Raw genomic sequence first — 18162 nt, 5'->3', positions numbered from 1 at the left:
GAGAAGAGGAAAGCAAGTGATGATTCTGAGGCGTGAACAGAAAGGTGGGTGAAAACCCGAGGGTCTCAGCAGCCACGTGAAGGAAGCATATCAAGGGGAGGGTTGTCAACCTTGTCAGGTGCTCCTGACAGATCAAGTACAAAGAGAACTTAGAACTGACCACTAGATTTAGCAACACAGGTGATGCTGGTGACCCTGACTGTGGAGGGCAACTTTGGACAAGGACTGGGGGCAAAAGTGTAACTAGAATGAGTCTGGAGGAAAACGGAGGAGAGGAACTGGAAACAGCAGATGTAGACGATTCTTTTCCAGTTATAACCCGTTCTCATTATTTAATGTGTCAGCATTACCATCATTTACACTCATCGTGGTTAGCTGGTTTTCATTGGTGATCAAATTATGTGTTCTGCAAAACAATGTATGTATAACAAAACCAATTTTATCAGAGGCTAATGATATATAAATGAGTTCAGTTCCTCGGGCATCTCTTCGTTATATGAAATGACATTGAACGAAAGACGTTATTCGAGGATCCGCTGTAAGTGTTCTGGGACAGGGTTGAGCTTTCCTGGGTCTTTGGTTTTTGAAGCTCCTCGGCTGGTCCTGATACGCTGCTGGGACTCAGAATTTCTGGATGAAGCAACGGCTCTTTTTTTTTATTTTCTTTTTAAGTGATTTTGCTGAGAATCTGGGGAAAAGGTACTCCCATGGGCTGTGTGTGAGAATAAAAATTGGTGCAACCTTTTGGAAGGTAATTTGCCACTACCAAAATAGAACATTTGTGTATCCTCGGACCCAATAGTAACTCTCTTAAGAAATGTGCCTTACGCGATTCATAGACAAGTTCGTAGAAGTCTGTTTGTAAGGACCCTCACTGCAGCTTTGATCATGGTAGCAAAAGAGTCGCAACCAATTCCAACGGTTCCCATTAATGCTCTGGGGAACCACTAATGCCCTGCCGTGAATAGCCCTAATACCACACCATGGAATAGTACTATGCTGTCCTTTAAACGATTGAGGTAAGTGAAAAATAAAAACATCAACAGTGATACAATTGAAAAAAATATTAAAAATTGAGGTTAATCTTTTTAATATGTTTTTATTGTTTTTTTTTTAGAGAGAGAGGAAGGGAGACAGAGATAGAAACATCGATGTAAGAGAGATACATCGATCGGCTGCCTCCTTCACGCCCCCACCGGGGATCAAGCCTGCAACCCGGGCATGTGCCCTGACGGGGAATCGAACCAGGACCTCTCTGTCCATGGGACGATGCTCAATCCACTGAGCCACACCGGCCGGGCAAAAATTGAGGTTAATCTTTATGCACCTACTAGGGAGGATGAAAGGATATATCAGTTGTAGGTGAAAGCAAATTGCAAACCAATCTGCATGACGTGGGGCCACGGTGCCTTAACAATAAGTTTGTGTATGTAAACACGTGTATATAAACAGAGTTGTAGATAAAAGGGACAATATCTGTTAGTGTGTGTGCTCCTCACAGCAGTTACCTCTGGGGAGTAGGATTAGAGAGATGGGAATTCTCACTTCTTATTTTATAAATTGGCAACTGTGGAACTATGTGATTTTCCTTTGTTGTATTTTTTAGTATTTTTCAAAAAATATATAACTTTTAAAACTTTAAAAAACATCTTCAGCCAGGTCACGACAAGCCAAGTCTTTTCAAACTGAATCAAGTTCTTTGGGCTAAGTTCTTTGGGCTAAGTAAAACCTACCTGCTGGCTGGACTGACCACGCAGCCATGATTATACAATTTCTGGTGTGTCAGTCACCCCTAACTCCACCCACCAACTGGGGAATGACCGAGGAGTTGGCCGTCAGTGGCGATTGGTTCTTTGGCATTGCTTTGACCTCTTCCACATCTGCTCAGCTGCCAGTATCCCTTTTTTTTAATATATGTTTTTATTAATTTTTTTTTTTAATCCTGACCCGAGGATATTTTTCCATTGATTTTCAGAAAGAGTGGGAGAGAGACAAACATCGATGTGAGAAAGACACATCAATTGGTTGCCTCTTGAATGACCCCAACCAAGGCCAGGGATTGTACCACAACTGAGGTACATGCCCTTGACCGGAGTCAAACCGGCGACTCTTCGGTCCAAGTGCTGACACTCTAACCGCTGAGCCAAACCAGCCAGGGCCAGTATCTCTTTTTAAAAAATATTAATATGTTTTTGTTTTCTGACATTTTTCAAATTACCACTGTACGTATTTATTGTACACATAATTTTTAAAATAAAAATGAAATCACTGTTGATATTTTGGAGAATGTCCATATTTATCTATGAAGTTTTGCACACAGTGCTGTCACTCACTTTTATATCATAAGCACCTTTCCACTATATTAATTTTTTTCAAAGACATTTTGTAATGGCTGTATTAGTATATCATGTAAATATAACATATTTATTTGAACAATTATTTTCTGTTTGACCTTGAGCAAGTTACTTAACCTCTCTCTGTCTGTTTTTTCTTTTGTATATGGGCAGGGGGCAGTTATAGAATTCCCTTTATAGGGCTAGTGTAAGGATTAAAGGTGTAAATAGATACAAAGTCATTTGACCAGCACTTGACATAGAATAAACATTAAATAAGTGCTTATTATTTATTTTTGTTATTATCATGGTTTTGTACAAATGCATCTTTGCTTTAATTTCTGAGAGAAACATCGATGTGAAAGGAACACATCGAGTGGCTGCCACCCGCACAACCGACCAGGGCCGGGGACAAACTGCAACCGAGGTACGCTCCCTTAGCGGGAACAGAACCGGGTCTCTCTGGACCGCAGGCCGACGCTCTAACCGCTGAGCCAAACCGGCCAGGGCTATTTCTTATTATAATAAATTACTATAGGGGGAGTTATTGGTGAAAGGGTATCAACATTTTAAGGCTCTTAATGTGCATGGTCAGATAGCCCTCTAGTAAGGCTGTTCTAAATGACATTTCCAGTAGGGTATGGGGATCCTTATTTCTTCATATCCTCTGAAGTATTTGTTATTTTACTTTCCTTTTCTCTTTGCCAAAACAAATGACCTTAATCATCTGTAACGTCCTTGAGCCTCTGTCTAGGTTAGAACTCAAATCTGGTCTTTCTCCTGGCTGTTCTCGGACAGATTGACTGTGGGTTTAGACATTGATCCTGGTTTATTTTGTGTCTGGTTGCCTAATCAAAGTGAAGAGTCTCTGTTGTTTAATAGGTAAGTTTAACCCGTTCACGTTTATTGTGGTTGTCTGTTCATTACGCTTTTTTTTTCTAGTAGTGGATGCCACAGACCACCAACCCCACAGATAATTGTGAGGTGCTGACCTAGAGTCTCTGGGATCTGTTCCAGAAACCACTCAGATCGAGGACCCCCGGGTACAATGGAGGCGGGAGCAGGAGCACATGCTGAAGGATTACCTGGTGGTGGCCCAGGAGGCCCTGAGTGCACAAAAGGAGATCTACCAGGTGAAGCAGCAACGCCTGGAGCTTGCACAGCAGGAGTATCAGCAGCTGCATGCCGTCTGGGAGCACAAGCTGGGCTCCCAGGTCAGCTGTGAGTACCTCCCACCCCCAGCCCGCCCCTTGCCACCACTTCAGGGAGGAGGGACCGGCGGCCCCACGTCCTGCCTGTATTGCCTCTAAGTGTTGCTTAAAGCTGCCCACTTTCCTCCTCCTCCTCCTCCACTCCCTGTGCGGACCCTCTCTTCCTGCTCCTGCTTATGCCCTGCAGTGACTCATTTGCCATCTTTCTTCCATTTTCTTTCATTCCTTTGTCGGCATCTCAGAATGCCAGTCAGGTTACATTATCTCCGTGTTTAAAAGCCTCAGTGTCTGGGGAGGTGGGGTGTGGGGAGTTGGTGTCTAATGGGTATGGAGTTTCAGATTGGGAAGACGAAAAGTTCTGGAGATGGATGGTGGTGATGTGTGCACAACATGAATGTACACTTAAAGATGGTGAAATGGATCTGGCCAGTGTGGCTCCGTGGTTGAGTGTTGACCCAGGCACCAGGAGGTCACCGGTTTGATTCCCGGTCAGGACACGTGCCCAGGTTTTAGGCCTGATCCCCAGTGGGGGGCATGCAGGAGGCGGCCAGTCGATGTTCTCTCTAATCGATGTTTCTCTCTCTCCCTCTCACTTCCTCTCTCTCTCAAATCAATAAAGGAAAAAAAAATTTTTTAAAAGATGGTGAAAACAGTAAATTTTGTTATGTATGTTTTACCACAATTTAAAAAAATCTTCATTGGCTTCCCATCACTCTTTTCATGGCCTATACAGTCGTATGTGATCAGGCCCCTACCAGCTACACCCACCCCACCTCATGCTGTCAGTCATGAGGTTCTAGATGGACTGAGGCCCCCTCTGCCAATGCCCCACCCCCCTGCCCAGCCCCCGCTCCTGTTGTCTGCCCTGCACCTTTTCACCTGCACTTGCTGTTTTCCTGCTTAGAAGGCTCCTCTGTGGACCCTCTGCACGGCTGCTTCCCTCTCGTCCTTCCTGTCTCACGCTTCAGGTCTTTGCCCCGGAGAGGCCACTGGGACGACCCCATCAGCAGACTCCCCTCCCCAGAGTCACCCTCTCTAAAGGCTCCTTGTTTATGTTCCTCATCGCATGAATTTGTCCGCCAGTATTTCCTTACTTGTCTGCCAGGGTTTTTCAACCTCAATACTACTGACATTTGGGGCCAGATAAATCTTCATTGTAGGGGCTGTCCTGTATATTGTGGCATCTTTTGCAGCATCCTTGGTCTCTTACCCACTAGATCCAGTGGTAGCTCCCACTCCCAACTTGTGACAACGGAAAATGTCTCCAGACATTGCCAAGTGTGTCCTCCTGGGCAAAATTCCCCCTGTTGAAAACCACTGGTCTAGGCAAAACAGTTCCCTTAGAACATCTTAATGGCTGAATAAATATTCTTTTTTTCCTCTTTATTTTTTATTTATTTATTTTTTTTATCCTCACCCGAGGACATTTTTCCATTTTTTGTTCAGGTAGAGTGGGAGGGAGAGAGAGGAACAGAGAGAGAGAGAGAAACATCGATGTGAAAGGAACACATCGAGTGGCTGCCACCCGCACAACCGACCAGGGCTGGGGACAAACTGCAACCGAGGTATGTGCCCCTAGCGGGAACCGAACCCGGGTCTCTCAGGACCGCAGGCCAACGCTCTAACCGCTGAGCCAAACCAGCCAGGGCTTTTTTTTCCTCTTTATTGTTGAGTGTATTACAGATGTGCATAAATAATCTTTTTGGCAGGAAACACTTTCCATAATATTTTGAGATTATGGACTCTGAAGCTGGCCTGCCTGGGTCCAAATCCAGGATATGCAGCCTACTCGCTGTGTGACCTTGCACAAGTTATGCCACTTCTCTGTGCTGCAAGTCTTCTTCTGTAAAGGATATAATAACAGTATCACCTTCATTGGGGTGCTATGGGGCTTAAAGTACTTAGAATATTATTTGTCATATTCTTAAACTCTCAGTTACTATTAACTAACTACTTAATCGCAGTTACTATTTGATACTACTAATTTATTGGCATTGAAATGACAAAGGTTTATAATGGATCCTTGGAACCAATAAGAATAAATCCATGTTCAGTGGTAGGATGCAGCCCTGTCCTGTGACTTCCAGACGCTCCCAAGAGCACTGTCGGGCTCAAAGACGCCACCAATTTTGAATGTCAAAGAACTTCTATCTGAAGGGACTGCGGTCTTCTTAGGTAACCTGATCTGCGATCCAAACCAGCTAGAAACTGGTTTAATTTAATCCCCCAGCCCAAGTATCCCAGTGAAAGAGAGATGGCCCAAGCCTTCTCGTGACTTTCTCTGGGTTTTACGAGCCAGGTTTGCCTTCCACGTCGAGCTCTTTAGCATGTTGACAGACCGGTGAGGTCGCATGCCTTGCTTCTAACTCAGATGGCCTGCCAGGGCTTGTGAGGGTTTCGCCACCTGCCCTTCGTGGTTGTGGGCCCTGCCTTGGGGATGGAGACTTTATTGTCACCTCTGGTACAATCTCTAGTTCTGTGGGGAAGAAGAGAACTAACCTTTAATGTGCACCTGTTGTATTCCTGCAGGGCAATGTGCTGTACTCTACATATGTCACTTAAAGTAACCTCACTTGCCCGGCCGGTGTGGCTCAGTTGGTTGAGCATTGTCCCATGTACCAAAAGGGTCACTGGTTCGATTTCCCAGTCAGGGCACATGCCCGGGTTGTGGGCACAATCCCCCAACAGGGGGCGTGCAGGAAGCAGTTGATTGATGTTTCTCATTGATGTTTCTCTCTCTCTCCCTCTCCCTTCCTCTCTCTTCAAAATCAATAAAAACATATTTAAGAAAAAAACTTAAAAGAATACAAATTAAAAAATAAAGTAGCCTCCCTTCCCACATACAGACACATAAAATCCTCCAAGATGTTGCTGTTCTCATTCTGCAGATAAAGAAACAGGCCCAGAGAGGGGAAGTAGTTTCCCCAAGGTCACACTGGTATAAAATTAACCCAGCTAGCCTTTTTTTTTTTTAAACCTCACCCGAGGACATTTTTCCATTTTTTGTTCAGATAGAGTGGGAGGGAAGGAGGGAGGGGGAGAGAGAGAGAGAGAGAGAGAGAGGTGAAAGGGACACATCGAGTGGCTGCCACCCACACGACCAACCAGGGCCGGGGACAAACTGCAACCGAGGTACGTGCCCTTAGTGGGAACCGAACCCGGGTCTCTCTGGACCACAGGCTGACGCTCTAACCTCTGAGCCAAACCAGCCAGGGCCCAGCTAGCCTTTATACCCAGGATCATCTGCCCTCACAACCAATTCTCTTAATTTAATCCAAGTCAGCCAGTCAACGTCAGGTTCCTGGGCTGCGCTGGGGTCCTCCCGTCTTCTGAAAGGTGAGAACTTGGGAGAGGTGGTTCTTTAGGACTGACCGTGCCCTTTCCTCGCTCCACGCCTTACAGAGAGGAGACTTGAAAACTAAATCACTGGGAGCCTTGCAGGTAAAAATGCCAGTTGAAACACCCACCTGATTTCACTGGCTCCTGAAACCAAGAAAAGATTGGACAAAAGATCTTTCAAGGATACACGCACAGGGACAATGAGCCTTGGAGAACAAAGCAGCAATACAAGGTTTGGCAAAAGTAAACTTACAGTTGTGAGGACGCGAAACACAGTGTTTATGCCTGTATTATCACTATTTATTTTTTACTGTATTATGTCCCATACACACAACTCTAAGCCTACTCTTGGCCCGCCCTGTATCATGTGGAAGCTGGATAGCAGATGGACAGGTGGCAACCTATTCGACAGAACTGAGAAAAGAGAAAACGGGCCGATAATGAAGAAAAGCAACACTGTAGTCCGTAAAGACCCCTGCGGAAGCCTTGCGTGTGGAGAAGCACTGTCTCGGAGTGGGAGTGAAGTGAGGAGGGTCTCCTGCAAGAAGATTGCAGGAACGTTCTTTCTGAGACAGACCACCTGACCTCCTCCTCAAATGGGTAACTGCCCATCCCCGACTGGCAGAAAAAAAGACTGGAGGTTTACTTTTTGGAGAGAACAAAACCGAGTTTGGACTACAGGACACAAGGCACGTTCACTGCCGGGCTGCACCGTACTGATTGTGGACAAACAGGATTTGAGACCCCACTTGGTTCCCAGGGTGGTGCCTGGTTATTATCCGCCAGGCTGGACAGTAGAAGAGTCTGGGGAAATCTGAACAGAGAGAAGAGATAAAGAGAGAAAAGATGTGAAGACACTGGCAAGGAGGGTTCTGGATGAAGCAGTCCAGCCAAATCATGTTCCGCGTAAGCCAGTCAACAAGCTCCAAGCCAGTCAGTTTTGGGGGTCCCTGCTCCTCAACGTGAGCCAGCATTTGAGGTCCAGACGTCTGAGGGAAGCCTCGAACATGAATAATACAGATTAAAACAAACACATGGTGATGGGAAGGCCTTGGAGGGAACAGGGAGTCTGGGTGGTGACGAAAACACTGAGAAGCTACACAACCATGAAACAAGAACAGGATGTTACGTTTTATAAAAAGGAAACCTCGGAGAACACAGACGAGCCTTTGGAAGTTAAGACATGATGGTAGAAATGAAAACTCTATAGGAAGACTAGAAGTAAAACTGAGGAAATCTTCTAAAAAGCAGAACGAAAAATACAAAAAGTATGGGGAAAAAAATAGAGCACCAGGCCAGGAAATCTATCTGAGTGATAAAAGTTCAGATAGAGCAGAGGAAATGGGGAAAGAAGCCTCAATGAAATTATTCAGAAAAATTTTCCCATAACTAATGGAGGAGAGTTTTTAAATCAAAAGGGCTCAGTGAGCTCCCAACACAATGGATAAAAGTCAGCTACACCAAGATATACCATTGTGCAACTTCAACACTGGGAACGATTCAAGATCCTAAAAGTTTTCTGCGAGAAAAACCAGGTCACAGAAAAACTATTAGGACTCAGAATAACTCCGGACTTCTCAATAGGAGCACTGAAAACCTTAAGGACAGTTATTTCCGACCTAGAATTTTATATCCAGCAAAACTACCTGTAAACACGTATAGGATAGATTGAAGATATTTTTAGAGATGTGAGATTTCAAAATGTTTCCTTCCTTCTCGTTTTGGTGTTCTGCCCAAATGAGGGGTGGGCCACAGAGTGGAAGACATGGTGTTTAGGAAAGAGGAGGGAGAGGGTCTCAGGATGCTGGCATATGTCTGGGCAAGACAGAGCCCAGAAGAGGAAACCAGGCAGGACGGGGCGCACCGGAGATTTAGGTAACTGTCAGGGTGTTCAGTTGAATCAGTGATAGGTTTATAGGCGGGCATAAAAATGACAATTATTAACTCTAGGAAAAATAAATGTGCTGCAAAGGAAAAGTAAGCAAAGTCGGCTACATGCCTCTGCCCCAGCTAGTGTTTACAGAGTAAAAGCAATGCAAACACTGAAGATTGCTTTCACCCAAATGATGTGTGGTGTAGGGGCTGGGGAAGGGAGGAAGGAACCTACATCTCCATCCTCCAGAGAGACAAGTGAAAAAATAATGCCTAACACTGAAAAAAACAAGAAGCGGCAACAAATGCATATTTATTAGACACATAGGCCTGGATACCCAGGGAACTGGCTGAATATGTTTAAATGATTACCTGTTAGGTGGTGAGATATGGGAACAGGGACCCGTGGAGCATGCTCTTTTTTACGTGTACTGTGTTAAACTGTGTTCATGTACAGGGTGGGGCAAAAGTAGGTTTACAGTTGTATGTGAAATACAGTTTATTCTTGTATTGTTATTTATTAACTACTTTATTATTTTCCATATGAACAACTGTAAAACCTACTATTGCCCCGTCCTGTATAATGAATAAAAAGTGAACGTTTAAAAAGGTGAGCCTTTGCCCTAACCGGTTTGGCTCAGCGGTAAGAGCATCTGCCCTTGGACCAAAGAGTCCCAGGTTTGATTCTAGCCAAGGGCACATAGCTTGGTTGCGGTTCATCCCCGGCCCTGGTTGGGGTCGTGTGAGTGGCAACCAATCAATGTGTCTCTCTCACATTGATATCTCTCTCTCTCTCTCTCTCTCTCTCTCTCTCTCTCTGTCTTCCTTCCTTTCTTCCTCTCGCTCTATCTGAAGATAAGTGTAAAAATATCCTCAGGTGAGGATACAAAATAAAAAGGTGAGACTTTAATGGTTGTCTCTAAGGTCCTGTTTAAATATAAAACTCTTTTTGTTGGGAGGTTAGCGAGGGGACAGAGAGGAAGTTGATGGCCTGTTTCTTAATTGGGTGCTTAGTTACTTTTCGATGTATTTATTTCTGATCTTTTTAGATGCAGAATGTTTGTATTTGTGTACTGAGTCCTTTTTTCCTCATTTATATCATTCTTTCTTTGTAGTTTTTTATAAACTATTATTTTCATCTAACAATACGTTTCCCTTGTCCAATATCCTTCTGTTCCTGTTTTAAATCATATACGCTGTATAGTCCCCATTTTATGCATGTACCGTATTTATTTAACAGATCTCCGCTGTTGGACATCTAGGTTATTCACCATTAGTCCTTCCTTTCTGGCTTTATCTAGATGGCCAAATAAGCCAATTTTGGCAAAATGTGTTTCTTCTACAGATTTTTTTTCTCCTTCTTCATTGCAGTGGTCTCTGGTTCGTCATCCAGCTCTAAGTATGACCCCGAGATCCTGAAAGCAGAAATTGCCACTGCAAAATCCCGGGTAGGGCCTCTTCGTCTGTGCTGTGGATGGGGTCACTGAGGCAGCCGCAGGCCGCTAGCCCGCCAGCCCACCTCTCAGACCAGAGGGGATCCTTCAGCCCGTGCTGACGCACAGGCCCTGAATAACAACAGTAGTAGCAGCAGTAGGTTGTCGTCATAGCAACAGTAGTGGTAACGGCAGCTACCATGTCGTACAAGGCACTGTGCTCAGAGCTTCATGTGTATTCTCTCATATCCTCACGACAACCAGCATGAGGTGGCTCCTGTTAGCATCGGCATGTAAAGTTGAGCCGACAGAGGCTATGGGGAGAAGTAACTTGCCCAAGGTCACGGGGACTCAGGTTTACTCCAGGGTTCTGGGTGCAGTGTACTGTCTCCCTCACTTCTGCTGGTTCTGCGTGATCTTGTTTAACGACTTCATGATCACCATTTCACTGACGTGGAAACTGAGGCACAGCATTAAATGATGTATGTGCTCAAGGTAAAGTCCGTATTTTGAACACTGGTTTAATTCCACTTCAGATGGCTTCTACAAACTCAGATGCCTGTAAGAAAACATAAAAGAGGGCAGGGGGTTGGGGCTGAGGCAGTAAGGAGCAGCGGGGACTGTAACCTAGAGAGGTGAGCCCTGACTAAAGGGGTAGTTGAAGTTCAGCTCTAGTCTATGGCCATGCAATGGAATGTGGGCTCAGTGTTGGCAGATCTTCAAGTATTTTTAGAGAAGAACTGTGCGTCTAGGCATATTATATGACATTTCTAAATATTTAATTATTAGCAACTAATTTTTTAAAATTCATTAACACTGCAGGTCAAACAAAGCATTTCAGCAGGCTGGACCTGGCTGCCAGGCCAAGTCTTACCTTGAAGTTGTTATATGACCTTTTGCAGCCAGGTACAGCACTCTCGTACCTGTCACCTGCTTTAAGAAATGCACGGCTCTGGGAAGCCACCATCCCCCAGAACCGGACAGGGGGGCTCAGAGAGGCAAGATGGCTTGAGAGAGGTCACCCAGCTGGGCAGAGGGAAAGCCAAGCTCTGTCCCAGATCAGCCAGCTCCTGTCCACTTCCTGTTTCTCTGGAGTGAGGGCTGGCTATGGATGACTTGCAGGACAACCAGGCTGGGATGCACACTGAATGGGCAGTTGCAGAGACCCAGGCAGCTTTGGTGAGGGGAGGCTGTTGTGATTAATGTGACCCAAGGGTTGTTGACCTGAGTCATTATGCAGGGACAGCGGTGGGGGGCTCTGGGTTCCCCTTTCCGGGAGAAGGCAGCCTGCCTCTGATCTACCCCGTGTGTGGCCTTCCATCATCCAGGTCAACAAGCTGAAGAGAGAGATGGTTCACCTCCAGCAGGAGCTCCAGTTCAAAGAGCATGGCTTCCAGACCCTGAAGAAGTAAGTCTACCCTCCTCTCTGTCTCCCCACCGGGCTCCCCTCTTGCCCCTTCGACTTCCCCTTTTCTCAGAGTGTGGTTCTCGAATTATTCATTCCAGTTCTATTCCACTGGCATTTACTGAACATACCGTCCCCCGAGGTTGGGGTTTAGGAAAAGTAAAGAGGAATCATTTCAGAGCACAGAGTTCCCATCATCCCCTGAATTCCTGAAGCCGGTCAAGGTCTGCTCCGTTCAGTTGAGGTTTACGAGCCGTAGAAACAAGTGTTGAGCATTTCTGTGTACCCATCTCATCCCCGCCAGTAGATTCAGTAGTATCTCACACGCACAGAAACAAAACAGGCTCTCTTTCCCCCCAATAGCCCCTGAAACTGAGCGCCAGCTTCACCTAGTGAGCTCCATGCAGGGAACAAGGACCTCTCCCACCGGTCCCAGTAGAAGTATGCGTGCCACACACACTGTACTTTTTGGGTGGCTAAAGAGTTTCCAGGAAACTTTGACCAAATGAAATTCTCACCCCACCCCAACTGCCACCATGAATCCCCCACCAACACAAGGTATAAGAAAGTGTGGCTTTGTATTACAGGTTGTACACAATCCATTTTCCATATTATAATTATGGTTTTATATACAAGCGCTTACGTAGATGTGTTTATGTTTGCATATCTATATATGCCAGATTCTAATCTCGTTAAGATAAGAGACCTTGGTTTATGCTTCTTGGTAATCTTCAGCAGTGCCCCGGGCAGTTGAGGGCAGTGACTGGGAACTTGGAAAATTCCCAGTTTCGACCTATAAAGCAAGTAGCCTCCTCAGACCTCCACGGAGTGGTGGGGCAGCTGCTGAGCGCCCTGGAAGGGCCCAGCCCAGGTGCTCTCCCGCCTCCCCCCTCCTGCAGTTCGGCTTCTGGTGAGAACACTTCCCATTCTCCTCTGAGCCACCACAAACCTGTTTTACCACTTTGTCTCCCTGTAGCAGCATTGAAAATCCTTGTCATTCGGTAAGCTGAGCTGAAACCCCAAAGACAAGCCTCCTATTTTTTTCCCTCTCCCTCTGCCCTCCCATGTTTGAGATCAGCCCAGATAAGACGCCACCAGCTCTGGCTGCCCACGCTCCCTAGTCACTCCCTAGTCGGAAGCCAGCTCCCCGTGTTCAGTGTCGGGGAACATCGGCTTCAGTGCGCACCTTGGCGTGGAGGGTTAGCAATGGAGCCTCAAGGGGAGGTGGTCTGGGTTCAGTGCTCCTTCTGGCCTGAGGAAACTGGCTAAATCCCTCTGAGCTTCGGTTTCTCTCTCCGAAAAACAAGTGATTGTTAAGACTGAATTGGAAAACTCACGCCAAGTGGGTGACGATGCCTGGCACACAGGGGGAGCCCCGTGAGTGTAAGGAAGGTGGGTGACCTCCAGCGAGTCCCCTGCTTGGACTTGGGAAGGGACGCCCAGGGACTTGAGGCTGTGCTGGGTGAGCACTGTGACTCAGTCACTCATTGCCTTGTCTGGACCCCCTGAAGAGAAGTTCTTGTTCTGCCCCACTTTAGAGATGAGGTGCTGATGGGTTGAAAATATACTCAAGGCCTCCCAGCCAACAAGCGTCAGAGCAGGGATTAGAACCCAGTATTCCTGGATTTTGAAGCTCATGTCCAAATACCTCCCTTCCTGGCATCATCCCAGGTAACCCCCCTCTCCACCCAGAAAACCTACGGCCCCTTACTAGGGGATGGTCCTGTCTCCTCTCTGCATTCTTGGGGAAACATGAAACCTACATTTGTTCAATTCACGGGCACCAACCCACTTCCAAAAGAAAAGGTCGCTGGGGACTGGAGGGGACCTCTTACGAAAGCTGGGGATTGGGGCCTGCCAGCTGCCGGGAACCCATGCTGGAGGAAGGTGCTGAGACCTGGCCCCGCCCCACGGGAGGAGGGCAGCCTGGTGTCTTTCTGCCCCGTGAGAGTTGTCTGGACAGGACGGAGGGAGAGGCTGCCCTGCCCAGTCGGAGCCCTTGGCTGCGTCTAGGTCTGTGGTCGGTGGCCCCAGGCATGTGTGAATCTGCAGCACAGAGAGAAGGGACAACTGCTGAATCTGGAAACCCGAAAACACAAGGAACACCCCCCCCCCATCACACGCCCTCTCCTCCCCACAACCGCACAACTTTTCTTTTTCTAAAAAAAAAAAGATTCATTCACTGTGTACATAATGGTGACCCTTTGTTCCCCTCCCCCACCCCAGTCCCCAGAGTATTCCCTCTCGGAGCTGCTCTCTGGAGCCAAATTCCAGAGCCTGGGTTGCTAAGGCCCCGCAGAGAAATCAGGTAGAAGCTGTCTGAGGAGCCCGAGGCCCAGGGACAAACCACTTCTGTCTCACCCTGCTGAGGATTCAAAGCCATCCTCCCCCTGTTGGCAGAGGGCAGCTGGGCACAGCCCCCTCCCCAGCCCCCAGACCCTGGACATGTTCAGACAGTGTCTCCCCTGCCCCACCCCGTCTGGGGCAGGCCCCCTCCAGCCCTGCACCCTCGCTGCCCGGGGTCCGAGGAGCACCTTGGGGAGGCCTCTGCTGCGAAAACGCCGCAGACCGACTGCTCAGACTAAATCTGAGACCAGTCTCCGCGGACCTGGCAGGCTTGCCCAGGCCCCAGTCCTCGAAAGGAATAGACGGGCTATTTTTAGTGGGGAGACATAAATGGGGCTTTGTTTTCTCTCCTCGGAGCTGAAATAACGGATGAGGAGGGGGAGGGCTGTGCCGACACCTCGGTCCCCCCCATTCCTCCTCTGCCTCTCCCTTCCTCTCCCTCTCCCCTCCTCTCCTCTCCCCTCCTCTCCTCTCCCCTCCTCTCCTCTCTCCTCCTCTCCCTCTCCCCTCCTCTCCTCTCCCCTCCTCTCCTCTCCCCTCCTCTGCCTCTCCCCTCCTCTGCCTCTCCCCTCCTCTGCCTCTCCCCTCCTCTCCTCTCCCCTCTTCTCCTCTCCCCTCCTCTCCTCTCCCCTCCTCTCCTCTCCCCTCCTCTCCCTCTCCCCTCCTCTGCCTCTCACCTCCTCTCCTCTCCCCTCCTCTCCTCTCCCCTCCTCTCCCTCCCCTCCTCTCCCCTCCTCTGCCTCTCCCCTCCTCTCCTCTCCCCTCCTCTCCCTCTCCCCTCCTCTCCTCTCCCCTCCTCTCCCTCTCCCCTCCTCTCCCTCCCCCCTCCCCTGCCTCTCCCCTCCTCTCCTCTCCTCTCCCCTCCTCTCCTCTCCCTTCCTCTCCCTCTCCCCTCCTCTCCCCTCCTCTCCCCTCCTCTCCTCTCCTCTCCTCTCCTCTCCTCTCCCCTCCTCTCCTCTCCCTTCCTCTCCCTCTCCCCTCCTCTCCCCTCCTCTCCATCTCCCCTCCTCTCCCTCCCCCCTCCCCTGCCTCTCCCCTCCTCTCCTCTCCCTTCCTCTCCCTCTCCCCTCCTCTCCCCTCCGCTCCCTCTCCCCTCTCCTCCCCAGCCTCTCCCCTCCCCTCCCCTCCTCTCCTCTCCCCTCCTCTGCCTCTCCCCTCCTCTCCCCTCCCCTCCTCTCCTCTCTTCTCCTCTGCCTCTCCCCTCTCCTCCTCTCCCCACCCCTCCTCTCCTCTCCTCTCCCCTCCCCTGCCTCTCCCCTCCCCTCCCTCTCCCCTCTCCTCCTCTCCTCTCCCCTCCCCTGCCTCTCCCCTCCCCTCCCCTGCCTCTCCCCTCCTCTCCTCTCCCCTCCTCTCCTCTCCTCTCCCCTCCTCTCCTCTCCCCTCCTCTCCTCTCCCTTCCTCTCCCTCTCCCCTCCTCTCCCCTCCGCTCCCTCTCCCCTCTCCTCCCCGGCCTCTCCCCTCCCCTCCTCTCCTCTCCCCTCCCCTCCCCTCCCCTCCCCTCCCCTTCCCTCTTCTCCTGTTCCCTCCCCTCCTCTCCTCTCCCCTCCTCTGCCTCTTCCCTCCTCTCCCTCTCTACCTCTGCTTCCCTCTCTCTGTCCTGCTCAGGGCCACAGACCGAGACCAGGCTGAAAACCTCCTCCTGGTCAGCGGTTCCCCACTGAGGTTGTCGTTAGCTCAGGACAGTTCGGTGACCAGCAGGAAACCTTACGGTGTTCCCTGCACCGGAAAGCTCCTTCTTCTCTACCTGGGACCGAAACCTCGGGCCTCGCCGTTGGCGAAAGTGTGAAGCAGTTATAACTCATCTGTGCCCCCCAAACCTTGCCCACCCCACAGCCCTCCTTCCCAGAGGGGTGGGACCCGCACCATCTCTGCTGTGGGCGGACCGTCAGGAAACATCAGGATCTCTCGCTCTTTAATTTCCTCCCCATCGAAATGACCTGTATGTAGGACCTAGAGAAGCCGGTAAGCGCTCCAGACGACGTATTCTAATCCCTTACGTTGTCCAGTGCTTCTGCTCACCCCCTGATTTCCCATCCTTCATCCCCCTGGGCGTTCCTAACAGCTCTGAGACATGGGCTGAGCAGATGACGTTACCCAGCTTTTTTTTTTTAATCCTCACCCGAGGACATTCTTCCATATTTTGTTCAAATAGAGTGGGAGGGAGGGAGGGAGGGAGAGAGAGAGAGAGAGAGAGAGAAACATTGATGTGAAAGGGGCACGTCGAGTGTTTGGTACCCGCACAATCCAACCAGGGCCGGGGACAAACTGCAACCGAGGTACATACACTTAGCGGGAACTGAACCCGGGTCTCTCTGGACTGCAGACCAACGCTCTAACCGCTGAGCCACACCGGCCAGGGCCCAGCTTTCTTTAGAGGAGGAAACGGAGGCTCCTTGTGGCGGAGGCCATGCCCAAGGTCACACTACCTAAGAGGTAGGGTGGGGTTTCCTATCCTCTGACCTTTTCTTCACTGCGCTGTTAACGCCACAAATGCTTATTAAAGAGGGCGACTCTGCTTCTCTCCCCGCAAAAGGACACTAGGCAGAGTAGGGAGATATTTTTGGCTGTCATCCAGTGGGCAGAGGCCAGGGGTGACACCAAACATCCTACAGTACACAGGGCGGCCCCCACAGAGGGGATGATCCAGCCTCAAGTATCAGGAGTTCTGAGGTTGAGAGACCCGGATTAAAGGACTAGTCTATGCCAGATGCTAAAACTACTCAAACATCGTCAAGCCTGCCAGAGTCAAGGACACGATCGCATCGTTTATTAATTATAACACAATGTAACGAATCCCATGTGGCAGCCATGTGCACTTGTTATGGGAACACCTAGCCCAGCCTGGAGGACCCAGCAAGGTAATCAGGGAAGGCTTCCTGTAAGAGCTGACACTTAGAGGACCCTGGACTTCACGAGTGGTGTTGCTTCTGCGGTCCCACACTAGGGATGTTAGCAATTGAACAGGGTCCTTCTGCGCCTTATTGCTTAGGCAGGACAGAGAAAGGAGACTTCTTGAGAGAATGAAGCTCTGTGGTCTGAGCTTTTCCCCCTGGGGAAACCCCATTCTTCACCCCGTCTTTGACATTTCCCATTGATTGTCTCCTAGAATCGATAAGAAAATGTCTGATGCTCAGGGCAGCTACAAACTGGACGAGGCGCAGGCTGTCCTGAGAGAAACGAAAGCCATCAAAAGGGCCATCACCTGTGGAGAAAAGGAAAAGCAAGACCTCATTAAGGTACGAGAGTTCCCGCGCTGTGGGTTTCGTCTCCATTTCTCCTGGGCACCTTTGTGCCAGGCCTCGTGGGCTGTTTTCACGTGCGACACAGATCGCCGAGTTCTCGTCACTAGTTATCGTGGACTTCTGGTCTCATTTTACAGAGGAGGAACTAGAGTTTCAGAAGCATTAAGGCCCTTGCCTAAGGTCACTCAGCAAGTGGCAGACGTGGAAGCAGGAGCCCTCCAGGTCAGGGGCCATGTCCTTGCCACCAGCTCTAGCCACCTGGCTTACTTTTCAAACAACCAAATGGAGGGAGGTGTTTTTGTTAGTCTTGATGTCGAAATGTAGCATCTTTAGAAGCATTTGATGACGTGGTCTGACTCCCTGCCGGGAACGGAACAGGTAATGGGTGTGGTTAATGTGCCGGGCAGGGGGGCCAAGGACTTTGCATGCATCGTGTCTCACGTATCCCTCACGCCAACCCTGCTTCACCCCCGTCATACAGGTGAAGACTGCATAGCACTGAGAACACATGGTAAAGCCAGATTCGAACCCATGCACCCGTCTCAGAAGCCCATCCTCTTAACCCTGTCCATCCCACCACCCCGCACGGGAACTACTTAACTCACCTCTGAGACAGTATTGTTCCCATCCGCAGATTAGGATTCTCAGGCTCAGAGATGCTCTAAATGACTTGGTGGAGGAAGCGTTAGGCTCTGTCACCAGCAAAAGACTGTTGAAGCTCCTGCCCAGCGCTGCTCCCAGTGGGAGCATTCAGACGAGGCACGGGTGGGCCGTGGGACCTTTCCTGCCATGGTGAGCAGTTCAGAGCGCCAGGGCTGAATCACATGGACCAGGAAACACTGGCTTTTTCCATGTAACAGCTCCCTCGTGGGTAAAGCGGGGAAAACCGTGGGCCATTCCCGTCAGGGCTGTGGTCAGGATTAAATAAGACCAGGTGAAGCTGACAGTCCCCGAGTGTGGACTGTGCTAGCACTGTGCTCT

The 18162-nt window shown here is 49.4% G+C and overlaps 1 protein-coding gene across 1 annotated transcript in view; it reads left to right on the top strand.

The window, feature by feature from the left end:
- WWC1 (WW and C2 domain containing 1) overlaps positions 1 to 18162 on the top strand; it is a 128653-nt gene that overhangs the window by 69050 nt on the left and 41441 nt on the right. The window contains exons 3-6 of the mRNA XM_036241991.1: positions 3351 to 3554; positions 10127 to 10203; positions 11517 to 11596; positions 17046 to 17175. Of these exons, the coding sequence (XP_036097884.1) occupies positions 3351 to 3554; positions 10127 to 10203; positions 11517 to 11596; positions 17046 to 17175 (491 nt within the window). The remainder of the gene's footprint in view (positions 1 to 3350; positions 3555 to 10126; positions 10204 to 11516; positions 11597 to 17045; positions 17176 to 18162) is intronic.

This window comes from Molossus molossus, unplaced genomic scaffold (genome assembly GCF_014108415.1).
Source record: "Molossus molossus isolate mMolMol1 unplaced genomic scaffold, mMolMol1.p scaffold_m16_p_4, whole genome shotgun sequence".
Classification (NCBI taxonomy): Eukaryota; Metazoa; Chordata; class Mammalia; order Chiroptera; family Molossidae; genus Molossus; species Molossus molossus.
This window is presented reverse-complemented; position numbering and strand designations above follow the sequence as displayed.